This window comes from Abramis brama (assembly GCF_963993115.1).
Source record: "Abramis brama genome assembly, chromosome: 16".
Classification (NCBI taxonomy): Eukaryota; Metazoa; Chordata; class Actinopteri; order Cypriniformes; family Leuciscidae; genus Abramis; species Abramis brama.
Window position 1 is genome coordinate 20,466,500 of NC_139978.1, and position 15,939 is coordinate 20,482,438.

Genomic DNA, 15,939 nt, shown 5'->3' on the forward strand with positions numbered 1-15,939 from the left:
GAGAACAAAATATAGAGTGGGTGGATCAGAGGAGACTGAAAAATAAGAGGGATCTATGACATCAGTTGTCTCAGTGTTGTTATAGTTATATTTTTATGAAAGATTACAAAGACAAATATATTGTATTAAGAAAGTAAACGGGGTCAAGTTTGATTTCATTTTGTCTTTTTTTCAGTGTCCTGCATTCCACGCATGCCAGAATTCTGCATTCTCAACCAATGACTTCACTCATAAGATAGCTTTGAACGTTGGAAGGAAGCTCACATAATGGGGCCTTGCACACTGTAAGCTTTGCATAAACATCTGCTGCTGCTTCTCAGTCCGGATGGTTTTTCTGGCGCTGATGAGCGCCTCCGGCTCGGTTTACGAACGCTCTTCAGCAATCCTCTGTAACGTTAATGTGGAGCAATCAAGTTAAAATGGTGCCATGAGGCACTCTGCGATAAACATCAACAGCGATGCGAGCGTGGGTCTATTTTCCAGATTTCCCACTCTTATGGTAGGTAGAACGTCTACATATGGATTGCATTGTTGTTGTGATCTGCAACAGGCTGCGTTTGCTTCATGGAGCGTGCGCCACAAATCCTGATAGTCTCTGCACTGCAGCGGCCTCTGTGTGTGGGTATTTATTCCCAGGATTTACATGTTTGACACATGTGATCTGTCCTAAAAAGGTTTGGCATGCAAAAAGGAGCCCCACAGGGCCTACAGAGAGAATCACACCTCATTTTGCAGCTCCACAACTTAATCTACAGTCTAGACAGGAATACCACCCATTAAAACCTGAAAGCCAGGAAGAAAAGGGACTGTGGTAGATCAGGTTTGTTCTGCGAGGTTCTTCCAGGGTTTTCCATCTATAATAAGCTCATGCAATCAGACTGAGGAGAGTGGGAAATTAAATAAGAGACAAAGAGAAAGAATAAGTGCAGGCAGGACATTATGGAGCCACTTTGAGGAGACGGGGGGTGAAGATAAATATGGCTTTGAATGTCTGAAATGGCACTAGCTCATACACTTCTCACTGGAAGTTGCTCATTGCCTAGTGGTTAATGATCTGAATTCAGGGGCATAACTACCCATTTGTTGGAGGCTGGTGCCCTTTAGTGCTTTTCTATCACTGTATGATGTAGTTTAAAAGTGGTGTTCTTACCTTTTCAGCTTTTTAGAGTTACAATGTGCAGTTGTTGAGCAATAATCAATAATTGAGCAACAGTCGGTTTTGCTGTCTCAAGTATACATGATATAATGCATTGAAGTCTTAAATTCACATACAATTCCTAGGTCAATTATAGTTAACATCCATTCATTTCATACATAAAATTTTCACTCAGAAATCGCAAGTAAATTTTATAAATAACTACCAAGATAAATTAAATGTGAAATTGTGAAGGATAAAGACTGAAATTATATTTTCTTGTTAAAAATATGCCAATTATCTTTGTTTTATTCAACTTCAAAAAAAAAGTATTGTACTGTACTAGATAAGGATGAGCGTCACTTCAGTATGTAGGTCATTTAGTATGATTTCACAAAAACCAGACTGGCATAATTTTTTTGACTTTTTTTGGCTTTTCTTCTTTTTCTTCTGTTTTTGTTTGTTTGTTTTGGTCCCTACAATGAAAACCAATGGGGTCCAATATTGTTTTGTGTGTTCACAAAAGAAAAATGTCATGCAGGTTTGGAATGACATGAGGGTGAGTAAATGATGACAAACTTCATTTATCTGTGAACTGTCCCTTTAAGCAATTTTGCTTCTCAAGTAGCTTTATCTTGTTATCTTGTATGTTTAAATATTTTTACTGGAAAAAGATAATGTAATTAGGGAGGGTACCAATAAACACAATTAGGCTTATTGTAGATGGGGAATGATTTATTCCCACCAAGATTTCGTCCTCCATAACTCCATAACAACATTCCATGTTGAGAGTATGATGATGATTTTGCCATGTTTGAAATCTGAATTATTACATTCCACTTTTAGTGTTTCCTCTGGTAATTATAGGGCAGGTGGTGATATTCTGTTCTCTGATGAAAAAACGTGATTCTTAAATATTTTAGTACAGATATCCTCCAGGAATTCTTGGTTTATTGACTTCCATGTGTTTGCTTGTGTGTGGCATCAGTAAAAGAGAACCTGTGTAGTTCAGTCTTGGATGAACTACTGGATCCAGTTTTGGATCCAACTTTTACTTGGATGGTCTGTCTGTCTGTCTGTTCAATTTTAGGCAAATCCAGTTATTATTTAATAAGTTGTTGCGTCAACCTTATTCCAATCAGGTTAGAGATTTCTCTATTGGGAAACTACTTTCCAATTTTGTGAGAATTGTGCATTAGACGGTCAGTGAACAGACTCTGGTGCTTCACATCTGAAAAGAAGGTTCTGTGGCTACTAAAGAAATCCGGCTTTTTCCTGGCATTTTAACAGTGTCCACCTTTAAAGAACAAGCTTCTGTTGTTTACCACTTTTCTTTAACAGTGTTGGACATTTTCTGTCATCTATATCCAGAAACAGGGCTTTTTTTTTTTTGAAAGTCCCTCAGCTCTACTTTAGAGAACTCTTTGGGCACACAGAATCCCGCTAAAATAACATATCGATGACTTCTGGGAACCATAACAGTGTGAATGAAAGGCACACCTGCCACCTTCAACTTAAGAGTCAAGGCCAACCTTTTTTATTGATTTCCTGCTTGTCGCTGTGGTCATTGTGTAAAGAAAGCAACAGTAGGGAAGAAAAAAACTCTTTCCAGACCCAGGCAAGGTGAACGTCTGGCTGAAAAGGTAAAAAGGCATACATAAAACACCTCAGATTATTTTATCAGCTTCATTTTGTGAGGGGAAGAAAAGCGCTTGCGGCTATCTACGACAGTATGTGTCACATTTGAAAACCATTATGTGGCCAAACCAAAGCCTTAGGACACAAAAGAAACGGGTTTGTTTTTCCTGACTCGTAGGAACTTTGTTTGGAACATGGTCTTGATAACAGCCCATTTGCTGTACGAAACACAAGGCTATCTGGTTGAAAAGGTCACTCAAGGTAATTTCGGGTGAGGAGGCAAACAATACTATATTTCATTTGGTTTTATGTGCAGTCTGAATCCTGAGGTTGTGTTTTTTCTTACACAACTGAAAGAGCCTTATCTTACAGTTGACATTTTTTCCAGTTTACAGTGTTGTCGTTCAGCACATTTCACAGTGGAACTTTTCCCGGTAACATCTGATGACGGTTATACGCCTTGTAATTTGCTGCTATTAGCAAATGCACCCGGATTGTTTGGTGAAGGGTGCGGCACGGGTGGCTACTCTGAAATCCACTGGCAGCAAACAGGCCTCATTTTGGCTGAGAGCTCCACCTCCTTAACGATAGTATGTCTACGGCAGAGAAAATCCCACACTTTGATGTTCTTTCAGGGTGGCTGAGTTTTATAACATGTTATAACTAGATCAGAGCTGAAGTCAGAGCTCTGAGCTCTCAGCACCCGCAGTTACATTATAACCAATGATTTGTTTGTAGACCAATTACAGTACAACCATGGCGTCTAATCCTAGTCCGTTTTTTAAGTTTCTTCCCCTTTTAAATGGTAAAATAAATCTTTCTTTTGTTTTCTAGTCCACATATCATGTTCCTGTCTCAAAGCGTGCTAACGGGTGAGAGGAACCTCTGTGGGGCAAGATTGTGCCATGAAATCGCCCATTCCTGGTTCGGACTGGCCATTGGAGCACGGGATTGGACGGAAGAATGGATCAGCGAGGGTTTTGCCACTTATTTAGAGGATGCGTTCTGGAACCACGTTCAGAAGGTATCACGATAAAGTTGAATCTTTGAACACTTATGTGCTGCCAATCTAAGTTCTCATCTTTTTACGCCCCCTTCACCTCTCAAACAGTAAATCTCCACAAAAAAAAAGAAAGAATCTTATGCAGCATGCTTACCAAAATTCATTACACACCTATTAGAGCACTTGCTGACTGGTCAGAGTGTAAAATGAGTTTAAAATTAAATGGACTTTTCTGCAGTAACTGGAAGACTTCACTTCCTGTAATGACTGAGATAGCTAATAATGAGACACAAACTCAAGCTTGTGAAGTGTGATTGTGCGCCGCATCAACACAGTACTTCACTTCATTCATAATGTATTTATAATCTGTGTTTACCGGTTCTGAATTGAAAACTATTGTTTGTGCTAATGGAATGGTTTCCAATATGTCTTAAGAATCAACAAGCTGCATTTAAAGCTGAAGTGTGTAATTTTATTGATGTTTTAAATTACTTTCTCTTATCCCGGTTCAGTATGCAGAGACTGCTATCAGTAGGTCATTCATAGATTGATTTTCCTGAAGAGTATAAACTCTGGGGCTTTTTAGTGCTATCAAAACATTTTTCATTTTTTTTGGAGCATCCTGAACAGCCCGACAACAGACGTGCTGGCTTAACCAATGCCGGGGCTATCTGTTTGTCTGACCAATTGCTGATGGGGGAGTATTTGAGGACATCTGTTCCCTGAAAACAATAGTTAGTTCCATTTGATGACGCCAGTGGTGCAGAAATGACACACTTCACCTTTATAATGAAATTTTTGTGTTTAGACTCACTTAATTTGCAGTTGTTTGCTTTGTTTTGTTCACTTTTTTTGTCTTCCCCAGTTTGGTTGTAGAGAGGCTGAGGAGCAGAGACAGTTAAAAGCTCTGCTACGCTGGAGGAGACTGAGCGATGAGTTACAGAACTCTGAAGTAGAGCTGCAGGTCCTCAGGTATGATTGGCCATGTCTGTCTCTGTCTCTCTCTCTCATTGCTTTGCTTTCCTCCTTCTCTAACTTTCAATCTCTAAGTGCATATACTCTCAATACTCCTCATCCAAGAGCTTATCCATCATCTGCACACACAAAAGGCCAAGATAGAACAAGTTCATTTTTAAGAGAAGTTTTGGAACTAACATGTTTCTCAGTTACAAAGTAGTGTTTTGTAATTAAAATAGTATTTGTAATCAAATAGGGCTAGGCAACAAACTCAAGCTCCTCTGACATTTCTCTCTAAAAATCCTCATTTTAGACTTCTGGGTTTGTCAATACTTCATGCGTCCGCAAATCGACTCATGTACGGAAGCCAGTGATTCTAGTTTATAAAGTTATAAATATGGATATTTTTTTCTTACAAAAATGCATCGCTTCACTTCAGAAGGCTTTTATCAACCCCTTGGATTACTTTTATGATGGATGGGTGTGTTTTTTTGATCTTCAAAATCGATTTTTAAAAAAATAACTCAGATTGTGTTTGGCTGAAAGAGGAAAGTCATATACACCTAGGATGACTTGAGAGGGAGTAAATTATGGGATGATTTTCATTTTTGGGTGAACTAATCCTTTAAGTCTTATGTAATATCTGCAATCTGATTCCCACATTTTGCATTTACTGACATAATTTGTCATAATTTGAGAGATGAAACATGAAGACAATAAACATACGATTGAGACAATATATGGTTATATATATATATATGGTATTTTCATAAAAATAAAGTATATTTATAATGAGATGCTAATTGACAGAATTTATCACTGTATAGAATATTATAAAGTAATATCATTTCTGTCTCATTCTGTGATATGAAGCCACGTCAGATCACAAAAGGAAGTTATTTCAAACACTCGACTGACGTTATGAAGTGAGTTTGGAGTAAAACATCATTCTTTTTTTTTTTCTTTTTTTTTTAATTGTTGAATGACAGGTTTGTAAATGCTTCTCATTACAAGTTTGGAAAGATTTGTGGCACGTGTTGCTTTTTCAAATTACAAAGTGACAAACTCACAGCGCTGCAGAGATAAAGCAGCATTTACTGCGATTCAATCGATCCTCTTTGATCACAGTGCTGCACCTCACCATGAAACATGCTGCACATATACATATTTAATTCATTAGCAGCCTTTGCGATTACTTTGACTATAAGTTATTCTCATGCTTTTTGTTGATGTCAAATGTCATCAAGTACATCAAATCTAACTACATAGTAATATTGCCACAATTAATCTGTCCCATGATAATATATATGGCTAATACTTGCATTTGTTTGGCTAAATCACAATTTTCTATCTATTGTCAGTCTGTCATGTTAATTTTGTGTATTGTTGGACTTATAAAGTTCATGGTAATAAGCAGTGACATATATGTAACTAATGTTCTATTGGAAAAATTATGGTGAAATACCATATTTACGCAATCAAATTTCCAGGTAAGCTCAAGATTTTAACGAGAGCTTAAAAAAGATATGACATTTCAACTGCACAGAATAATTTCGAGCATGTCACTGCATGAGTATTATTTGATATGAGATGTAATGTAATGTTCTCATGAAGAGCACAGTATCACAAGGTTTTAAGTAGGTTTGTGGTAGGAGTAGATCACCTTGGCTTAACTTTTAAGAATGAGAAAATGAGAGTGTGTGTGTGAGAGATAAAGCGATAGAGCTTGTCAGGAATTCAGCTGTCACAATACCAGCAGGTTTTGAGGATCCACCTGACAGCATGTGTCTGGCCCTTCCTCCGCTTTGAGTGGCCCACACCCACTATAATCTCAGGGATAAAATGTTCAGACAGTCTGGAAGAAAGCCCGTCTTGTGAATAAAACATAGAAATGTCTTGTAAACTATTCGGTAAGTAATACTATGACAAGGAAAACATGCCATTAAAATCTAGGGCATTTTCAAAGATCAAACAGTAGAGCATAGCACTTGCAAGGTCACGGTTTCAGCTCTCAGGAAATACAAGAACTGATCAAATGTATACCTTTATTGCAGTGTAAATCACTTTGGATAAAAGTATCTGCCAAGTACATAAATGTAAATGTAAGGCCGAAACTTTCAGCAAGTATGTGTATGCAACCGCGAATGCTTGGACAGTGGGTGTACTTGCATTCAATTATTAGCTTCCAGCCACGCAAGGTCAGCTTTGTATGTAGTTGCATTGCAAAATGTGGCAGAACGCAATTCATAACCGTAAGCAAGTATGTGCGCTATCCAATTGCTCCTGGCTGCGTTTCAGTACTTGTGTCAAGTATGTTTCTGGCCTAAAGGCCTATTCACACCTACAAAAAATATTTTAATGTCTGTTAAAAAAAGCATTAAAAGCATTCAAATGTTTATTTTCTCATTATCACTTGTCTGTTCAAAATGTCTGTCCAATCACTGGCATGTTTCAGCTGCGTTTCAGCACTTGTTTGAAGTATGTTTCTGGTATAAAAGTCTGTTCACAATAAAAAAAAAATGTGTGGCATGCGATTTGTCTGTTCAGATGTGGAAAAAACGGCAGATGGGCTGAATGAAAATGCGAATTCACTCTCTGACAGTAGGTGGCGCTTATGAAAAAGTTTAAATACATACAGAACTATCAGCTAAACAATGTTATTTACATATGTTTTCAAACAGCTATTCAGATTTTTGTATTCTCTATAGTGTTTGTCAAACATTTTAAACTTTCTTTGGTGTGTAATGTTGAGCATGAAAAAGCTCTGCAAAGATACAAAGGACAAAGTTTACTCCAAAGACCTATTCTCTATATCAGTAAGCGCTTTTTCTGAACTCTCTGAAACGCCTCTATTGTAGTCTTGAGTTTTCTTCAGGAAACGTATATTTCACAATATCCCTCGTTTAAATAATTCATACCCAAGGCATACGCAAAAAAAAAAGAAAGAAAAGGGATGAGGCATAGTTGAGTTGCATTAGTAGTGTGTTGGAAACTTGCGGTTATGGTAAAGGAGTTGCAATTTGAAACAAGCTTAAAATGGATGACCAATCAACACACTGGTCCAGCCGACCAATCAGAGCACATTGCGCTTTTCGGAAGGAGGGGCTTCATTGAGACCGGGAACTATACAGAGTGTTACTGACAGACTGGGTAGAGAGGAGCTGCAACAATGTAAAATATGTGCAAAATAATGTGTTCAAGCATGAAAATCTATTTTAATAACCCCCAAAAAACAAAATCAAGACTTTGCATGTAAAAGGAATAATATGGCCTCTTAAATTGTTGCTCTCCTTACATAGATTACCAAGAAACTAATGTCAAAAGTAAAAGTTATAGCCGATACATTGCTGTTTCTGCTTTAGACTACAAACTGTGCTTGCGTTCAACCATTTTTTACCATATTTTACAACTAAACCTTATTTCACCATGATTGTAGTTGTACTGAAAAAAAAAAAAAAACATTTCCTCAGCTGGGAAAAAGACATAGGGGAGGCGCCAGTCATTCTCATTGATTTTGACACTCGAGAATATCTGTTTATTTGTTGGTCCATCTATGCATCCGTCTGGAAAGGAAGGCTCCCCATTGTGTTTGATAAATACCTGTCACCCTTTTCATTGGACAGCTGTGGGCACTTCCACAAACACATGTAAAAGCCTGTGTGACTAGGAGGAATAATACATGCCTTTTAAAGGAGCTCACCCTTATCACTCCCTCCCATACAGAGAGAGAGAGAGAGGGAGAGAGAGAGGGAATCTAGAGGAAAGGAGGGAGACATTGCTCTTTATTTTTGGAGGGGAACCAAATGTAAGCATCAATAATGTACAAGCACAAGTGAGTGTCCCAAATACAGCTAGAAGGTTGTTGAAGCCATTTTGACTCCTTTAGACCTGTAACTGGATCCTGAAGAGGATCTGAAGCGGCAGCTTGACATGAACTCACAGATTGTTGTTGTTTTATGTAAATGAGCAGCTTGTCAATAATAATTATAATTTTCATTCTTATTAATTGATAATGTATTATTTTGTTATTTTGACTGGCAGACAATAAAAATGGGTAAATTATATTATTATTAATTTAATTATTATATGTATTACATTCATCATTTTGAGTGGTGGATAATAGCATAGGTGAAATCATGTACAGTTCATTGGAGGAGGGACATGAGGGACCAGAATATCATAGAGACATGAAAGGAGCAACCAGAACACTCATCATAGTGGCTAGTTTTGCACAGGCAATCACCACTGTTATTTTCTTCAGGGAATGTAAAGTTTTTCTGAATAAGCTTTAACAGTTTTTTCCATCTCCATAGGCTAGATCCCCATATATGGGAAACCATCTGTCCCTCTTTACTTTCTCTGTGGAATTTTACAGCGTAGACCTGCACTGTGTGCACATGCTCACAGAGATAAGGCATTAGAGCGTGATCAATCATACTGAAGTTTATCAGGATCAAATCTGTGACACAAAGAAACAAACAAAAGCAGGTTATGATGGCTAGAAAAACACTGCACGCATATAGCTACACGCCCATTCGTCTGCAAGAAAAAAGTAAGAATAAATGCTGTTGTCTGTGTTAGCGGCGCCTGAGTATCGACCAAATCTTTACAAGAGCCTTTTATTGGCAAGACCAGTTAATCTCCTGAAGAAGATCAATAGTTTTTAACCGAGGTCATCATTAAACGCAGAGATGGCCAACACTCAAACCTCTGTTTGTCTCTTGCAATATACAGTACCTTTGGCCATAAGGAAGGAAACACTCGGTCCGAGTTGTGAGAATGCAGCCTGTCTGATGCTTTACATGTCAGTGAGTGTCCTGAAGATCTTTAAATATCTAATATCTAAATTTGGTAGTTCCTATTATGATTAATTGGTTCTCAGATTTGATTGGCTTGTCTGTGTTTGCATGCTCCCGACAGACTGTATGTGCATTAGTGGTTGGGATTTAGTGTAACTGTCCTTACGAGCAAGTCATTGAATCATTCATTCAACCGAATTGTTCAAAACATTGATTCATTCATGCTGATCGCATACTCTCTTTAAATTAATACTTAAAATTTCCTTTTTCCGGGTGCTTTTCACCTATACTGTTATTTGAATTTGGACATACTACTTTTTTCGCTTACTGTTTTTCAGGGAAGTAGGGATATCGGATGCAGCTAAGTTTTTATGAGTGAGTCATTGCTTCTTGCTCAAATGATATTGCTTAATATATATTCAATTCAATGCATCTTTATTGTAAAAAAAAAAAAAATGCACCTGTCTCGTGACTTGAATCATACAGTAATCTTAATGTGCACTCATGTAACAAAGAGCCATAAAACGCAGCATTACTGTTATCTATGGTGCTATAGAAAGAAAAAGCTATCCGGGACGTAATGGTTTCAGAAATGCAATTGTTTATACACTTAGTAAACTGTTAAGAGGTCTTAATGTATGCTGATGTAAGTATATTCCTATCCAGAGTGCTGTAGATGCAGCACTTTGCATTAAAGAGATCACCAGTAGCGGCCTTTGCTATGTTTCACCCGTTCACTTGAAACGGGCCTCACAACTCAAGGCTTGTGCTTTAAAAAGACCCCCACCCCATCACGATTCGCATACAACATGGTTGGAAATTATCGGGGCCTGGTGCAAAAATGTCAAATGTCAAAAAAATTTGCTGTATGAGTTCTTGTTTTTAATATTTATAATAGCCTATATTTATACATTTATAATTCAGGATATAGAGTGCTGTTTTCCGGAACATCGGCACTATTGCCAATTTGAAGCTTATTGATTTAATACAACAGTGAAGAGCTAAAAATATATACTATATGGCATCTGAAAGTTGTGTAATTGTACGTTTATTACCAGCTATTTCCACTTTCGATGTTATTTCTAGCAAGAAATTACTATTGTAGCAATTAAATATTTGCTTAGTTACCACCAAAGCTTGCTCTATTTTGCTATAGATCATTAAACCCTTATGCTGCCTCAGAAGTCTGTCCAAAATAATTTTCGTGATGTACCTCCATACGCAACAACACTGCCTGCAAAGTCATTGCCTGTTAGGGCAGGGAGGCAACAAGCTTTTGGACGCAGTCACTTGCTTTGTCCCTGAATGAATCAGCCGTTTTGAACAGATTGTTTGACTGAATGATTGAATGACTCACTCGTTAAGACAACGATTTGCCGCCACCTACTGGCAGTTTTATTTTCATATAATTTTTTCCCCCATTTCATTTTTCTATATATATATCTTGCGCCTGCGATAAATTATTCCTGCCCAGATGTCAATTGAACATGACATTATGAGATCACTGGATGAACTTGTCAGAGCATCACCAGAAAGTTCTAAACGTCAAAATCCGATGCAACTGTAAAATATTTTCTCTTGATGTAGCTTATTCCTATGTTCATATAGTATTACTAATTCCTATTAAATCACTTATCTAATCCCTGTTATCTCATTTTTATTTCTTTGCTCTCAAGCCTATCATTATCTCTAACGTAGTGGTTAGAGAGTCAGACTGGTAACCCGAAGGTTGCGGGTTCAATTCTCAAGGTTCCGAGGTTCCCTTGAGCAAAACACTTAACCCCCAATCACTCCCTGGGCGCCACAATAAAAATTATTTTTGCTGTTTGCAGTGTGTGTGTTCACTGTTCACTACTCACTACTCCTAATATGTGTTCACTAACTTGGACAAATTCCGAGTATGGGTTTCCATACTTGGCCTTCACATGTCACTTTCTTGGGGCCTTCGACTGTTTCTTTGAAATGGGCCTCCGAAATGCAAATGCCGCCTTTGCAGACCACAGTCTGATTCATGTGGTGTTTGTGTGTTTGCATATGTATTTGTTCACAGGCCCAATAAAGAGAACACAGGAGAAGTGAGCGAGTCAGGTGCGTCACTAGTGAAACATGCCCTCAACCCAGAAAAACCCTTCATGCAGGTGCACTATCTGAAGGTACGTCTGATAGCTCAAAGTGCAGACTCCTCTGGGACATCCTCTGGGTTATGTAGAGTTGCTCTCTCTCTCTTTCTTTCTCAGGGATACTTCCTCTTGATGTTTCTGGCTGATCAGGTTGGCGAAGAGAAGTTCCTGCACTTCTTCAAAGTGTTTGTGGGAAAATTCCACGGGCAGCTCATTCTGTCTCAGGTGAGTGTGTGCTGCACGGGAGCGGTGTATTAATTTTTAGCCTGAACGCAAATGTAGCTTTTAACCTCACTGTCATTCCATTAGCTTGTATCAGAGAAAGTATGCACCAGTTCCCCTAAAGGTGTAATTGTTGACTTGATTTGACGCATAGCTGCATCCAGAGTTCAAAATTAACACTTACAATGCACCAAATGAGTTTTTAAATTGCTTCTGGTAATATAGAAAAGAGTTAATAGCTATTTGGCTAGTAACTTTATTAGGAACTGCAAAATAATAATAATTTCCCCTCAAAGCGAATTTGTCAGTGAAATTATGTGTAGAGGTGAAGCTGTTTTAATCTAGGAAATAAAGTTTTTACATTGTCTTACTGATTACAAAATTGATCCACCCCATGTGAGTGTGTACATTTTTTATGTAATTTTTATTCATGTCTTGTTTTCATCCAGTCATATTTTAAAATTTGGATAAAAATACCTGGATGCAAACCTCTGCAATGTACTGGCACAGCTTGCATTCTTCTATAAGCTTGTAGTGGACAGTTTATCATCAGAAGCTTGGGTAACACTTTATTTTGATGGTCCCTTTTAGACTTTTTTTTATTTTATTGTATTAAAAAAATGTATTTGATGTATAAAGGTTTTTTCCCTCCAGAAAATCACGTGGCAACACTTATATGAAGTATCCCTCATATTATGCCACCAAAATGGAAATATGATCACAAATAGTCTACATAATTTTGTGGCAGGTGCTGTTTCATAGAGAGATACAAAGAGCTTACTATTTTCTCAATTTGCTTGCCACAGAGTGCAACAGTGGACGTCCACTTTTCCAATGGCCTTGGTTCCGGAAGTATTCCCCCCCCCCCCAAGTCTTCATTAAAGATTTGAATCAAAACATTACAAACTATGATTTGAGGCAAAAAAAGTAAATCGGACAAAAAGACAAAGGTACAAGAGTATGTACTTTACAGCTTTAATGCGAGAAAGAACTATAATCCTATGAAGCACTGTGAAAGACAAACAAAATAAAATGATGAATGAATATAAAACTTGATTAAAAGATGTTAAATATGTATATAGAAACAAATATTTGGATATAATATGCATATTTTGCAATGAACATAAAATATATTAAGTCATTTGAGAGTGTAGGGAGACTTGATCACAGGTCTGTCTTTAAAGGTTTGTAAGTTATCATTAAAAATCAATTCCCGTATGGAGAAAATTAATGTTTTTTTTTTTTTTTTGCTCCCGGAGGTCGACTGTTGCACTCGATTGGCAGTTTTGGACCTTGGTAGTAGACTAGTGGAGAAATACATTAAGACATTTCAGTATTTAAACACTGTATGTATGCTATGCTTGAAGCTTTGATATTCACACGCTGCTGCTTTTCATTTATACTGTAGTCTGTCTCTTGTAGGATTTCCTGCAGATGCTCCTGGACACATTTCCAGCAATGAGCAGGTATGATGAAATGGTGTCAACATTGGCTTTCAAAAACACATACTCAATGAACTCCTCAGCTGCTCTGCCTTTATTATTAGTGTGGGGAACTTCACTGTAGGTATTTAAACCAGACTCTGCAGGAATCTTTCTTTTCCAGCTCTGCCTCAAATGATTTTTCCACTGGTTCTCTTGCCCAAACTCACCCGTTGTATCATCAATATTTATTTTCCTTTTTCACTGTTTCATCATTTTCATGTTGACATAATGTTGTTATTAAAACTGCCCCAAAACGTATTATATAGAAGAAATATGAAGAGGCTTCTTTGCCCTTCATAATATTGTTATGCTTTGTGGCCAGTGGGAAGTCTAGAGAAGTTCTGATATGGTCTTTCATGGTGAATGATAGAAGTGTTGAGTTCATGCTGCTTCATGCTTCAGCTGTGCATATTCACTGCTACCGTACGCTAGCAGAAAACACAAAATGCACATCTTTAGTGAGTTATTTATATAGTGAGTTATGTCTTTGGATACCATATCAGATATCAGATCTGTACATTAGGCCTTGCTGTGTAAATTGAGCTGTGTTTTGTTAATGGTAATATTAGTCAAACAACAATATATAAAAAAAATCACTGCTCCTAATTTATTCTTTACTCGTTTGAAGCAGTGTTTATTTTAATACTGTATGTGTACAGTAATACCGTTTTTACTTTTAAGTTGTTAAATAATTAATAAAAGCAATTTGTTCAGGAGCATTATGAAATTTAACTAGTATTGGTTTTGACTATGTACTACCTGCGATCTTCATTTCTTCATCTCTCTTCATTTCTCCTCTTCTGTTTCATCTGTCTCTCTTTCGGTTTCATGTAGTCTCCATTTGCTCATTAAGGCCTAGCCACTGGCTGATGATTGATTAAATTACATTAAACTGAAAGGTAAGGGCGTTCAATATTTGTGTCTGCTGCTCAGAAGTGTAAACATTCATGGCGGCACAACGCTGGAACGGTAGACTGATGTGGTGAAACAATCACAGATGGGCCTCCTTGTGTCAGATCAAAGACAAATCAATGCTTCCATGGCAAACCGTTCCTCCTACACCACCCCCCAGTTAAGGAAGTCCACGACAGCTTCTGTTAATGTTTGCCTGACTCACTTCAGATATCTGTGCTTTACATGTCCCCCTTTTTTTGTTTCTATTCATTTTCTCAGCAAATTAACATTCCTTGTTTGACTAAAAAATGGACAATAAATCCCTTTTAGACATACAGTGCATTTAGAGAGTCACCTGAGCCATATGTACTGTACCAGAATATAGTATAGGCTTGAGATGAGAGTGGGCTCATTTCCCTCAGGCCAGTAAACAACCACCTAGCAACCACCAAAAACACCCTAGCAACCAAACACAAACATAGCAACGTGCTGGCAGCCACCCACAAAACCTTCTTGGATGCGACTCTTGCATTAGCAGTGTGTTTATAGTGCTAGTTCAGAATGCTTTTTAAGTTTCCTTCAGAAATGTACCATGATTTTACTATAATTACAGTACTATAATATACTATTTAGTATAGTGACTGTATTATTTTTAATCAATATGTTTTTTTGTTTTTTTGTTTTTCAAATGAGGCAGTGGTAGTTATAGTTATATTGATCTGACCATATGAATGACTATCTTTGCATACTAATTATCTATGCTTATTATAGACCCTTTTACTGTTTGTACACAACGATGACGTATGCGCGCGCATATTGGCAACGGAAGTATGGCGAGAATCAGCAGCGTGTCAAGCTACGCGAGCGGATTAAACAACAGACGCGAGCATTTTTTATTATGTCCTCGCTCCAATCAACACGTTTAATCGCCTGCAGCCACTATTCTGAAACGGCCGTGATCCTGTCGGAATCCTATAAAACTTAAGCCCCTTGGTGGAATATCGATTAGTGCAACCGTAAACGCAACAACCAAACATTTTGATGCTGGGAAACCGTTTTGATAAACTTTCGGAGGTGCCAACACGTTAGAGCCAGTGGGGAAAAACACCACTTCCGTTGCCAAAATGCGCGCGCAACTATTTGATCACGTGGGCTGTAAAAGGGTCTATACTATGAACAGTTTTCTGAGAAGATCCTTATAAAAATTACCAGTTACCATAATATTCTCCAAAATACCAGCAGTTACTACAGTTATTTTTACTTCATTACCTTTAACACTTTGTTAGCAGTCTTCAAAATAATGCATAAAACAAAGGGATAACATAATTTTGAAAGCTTGAAGATGATCACATAATTATTTATTATGATTTTACCGTAGTAATATGCATCCATGGTATTTTGCCAGAAACTATGGTTATTATGATTTTTTAAGGGGCATTGGGTAATCAATAGTATGCAGCATGCTTTCCATTTTAACTAAGTTAGAAGTTATTAATTAAACATACAGTGGCTTGCGAAAGTATTCAAACCCCTTCGTTATTTTCACATTTTGTTATATTGCTGCCTTATGTTAAACTACTGAACAACCAGGACTCTTCCTAGAGCTGGGTTCCTGGCCAAACTGATCAATCGATAGAGAAGGGTCTTGGTTAGAGTGGTGACCAAGAAGCTGGTAGTCACTCTGGTG

General features: G+C 37.6%; 1 protein-coding gene across 2 annotated transcripts in view; it reads left to right on the plus strand.

Moving 5' to 3' along the window:
- aopep (aminopeptidase O (putative)) overlaps positions 1-15,939 on the plus strand; it is an 81,758-nt gene that overhangs the window by 15,122 nt on the left and 50,697 nt on the right. Inside the window, exons 6-10 of one of the 2 annotated variants that reach the window (XM_084086590.1) lie at positions 3,608-3,797; positions 4,642-4,748; positions 11,583-11,685; positions 11,770-11,877; positions 13,297-13,340. In XM_084086590.1, the coding sequence (XP_083942716.1) occupies positions 3,608-3,797; positions 4,642-4,748; positions 11,583-11,685; positions 11,770-11,877; positions 13,297-13,340 (552 nt within the window). The remainder of the gene's footprint in view (positions 1-3,607; positions 3,798-4,641; positions 4,749-11,582; positions 11,686-11,769; positions 11,878-13,296; positions 13,341-15,939) is intronic. The other variant, XM_084086591.1, reaches the window with a different exon arrangement.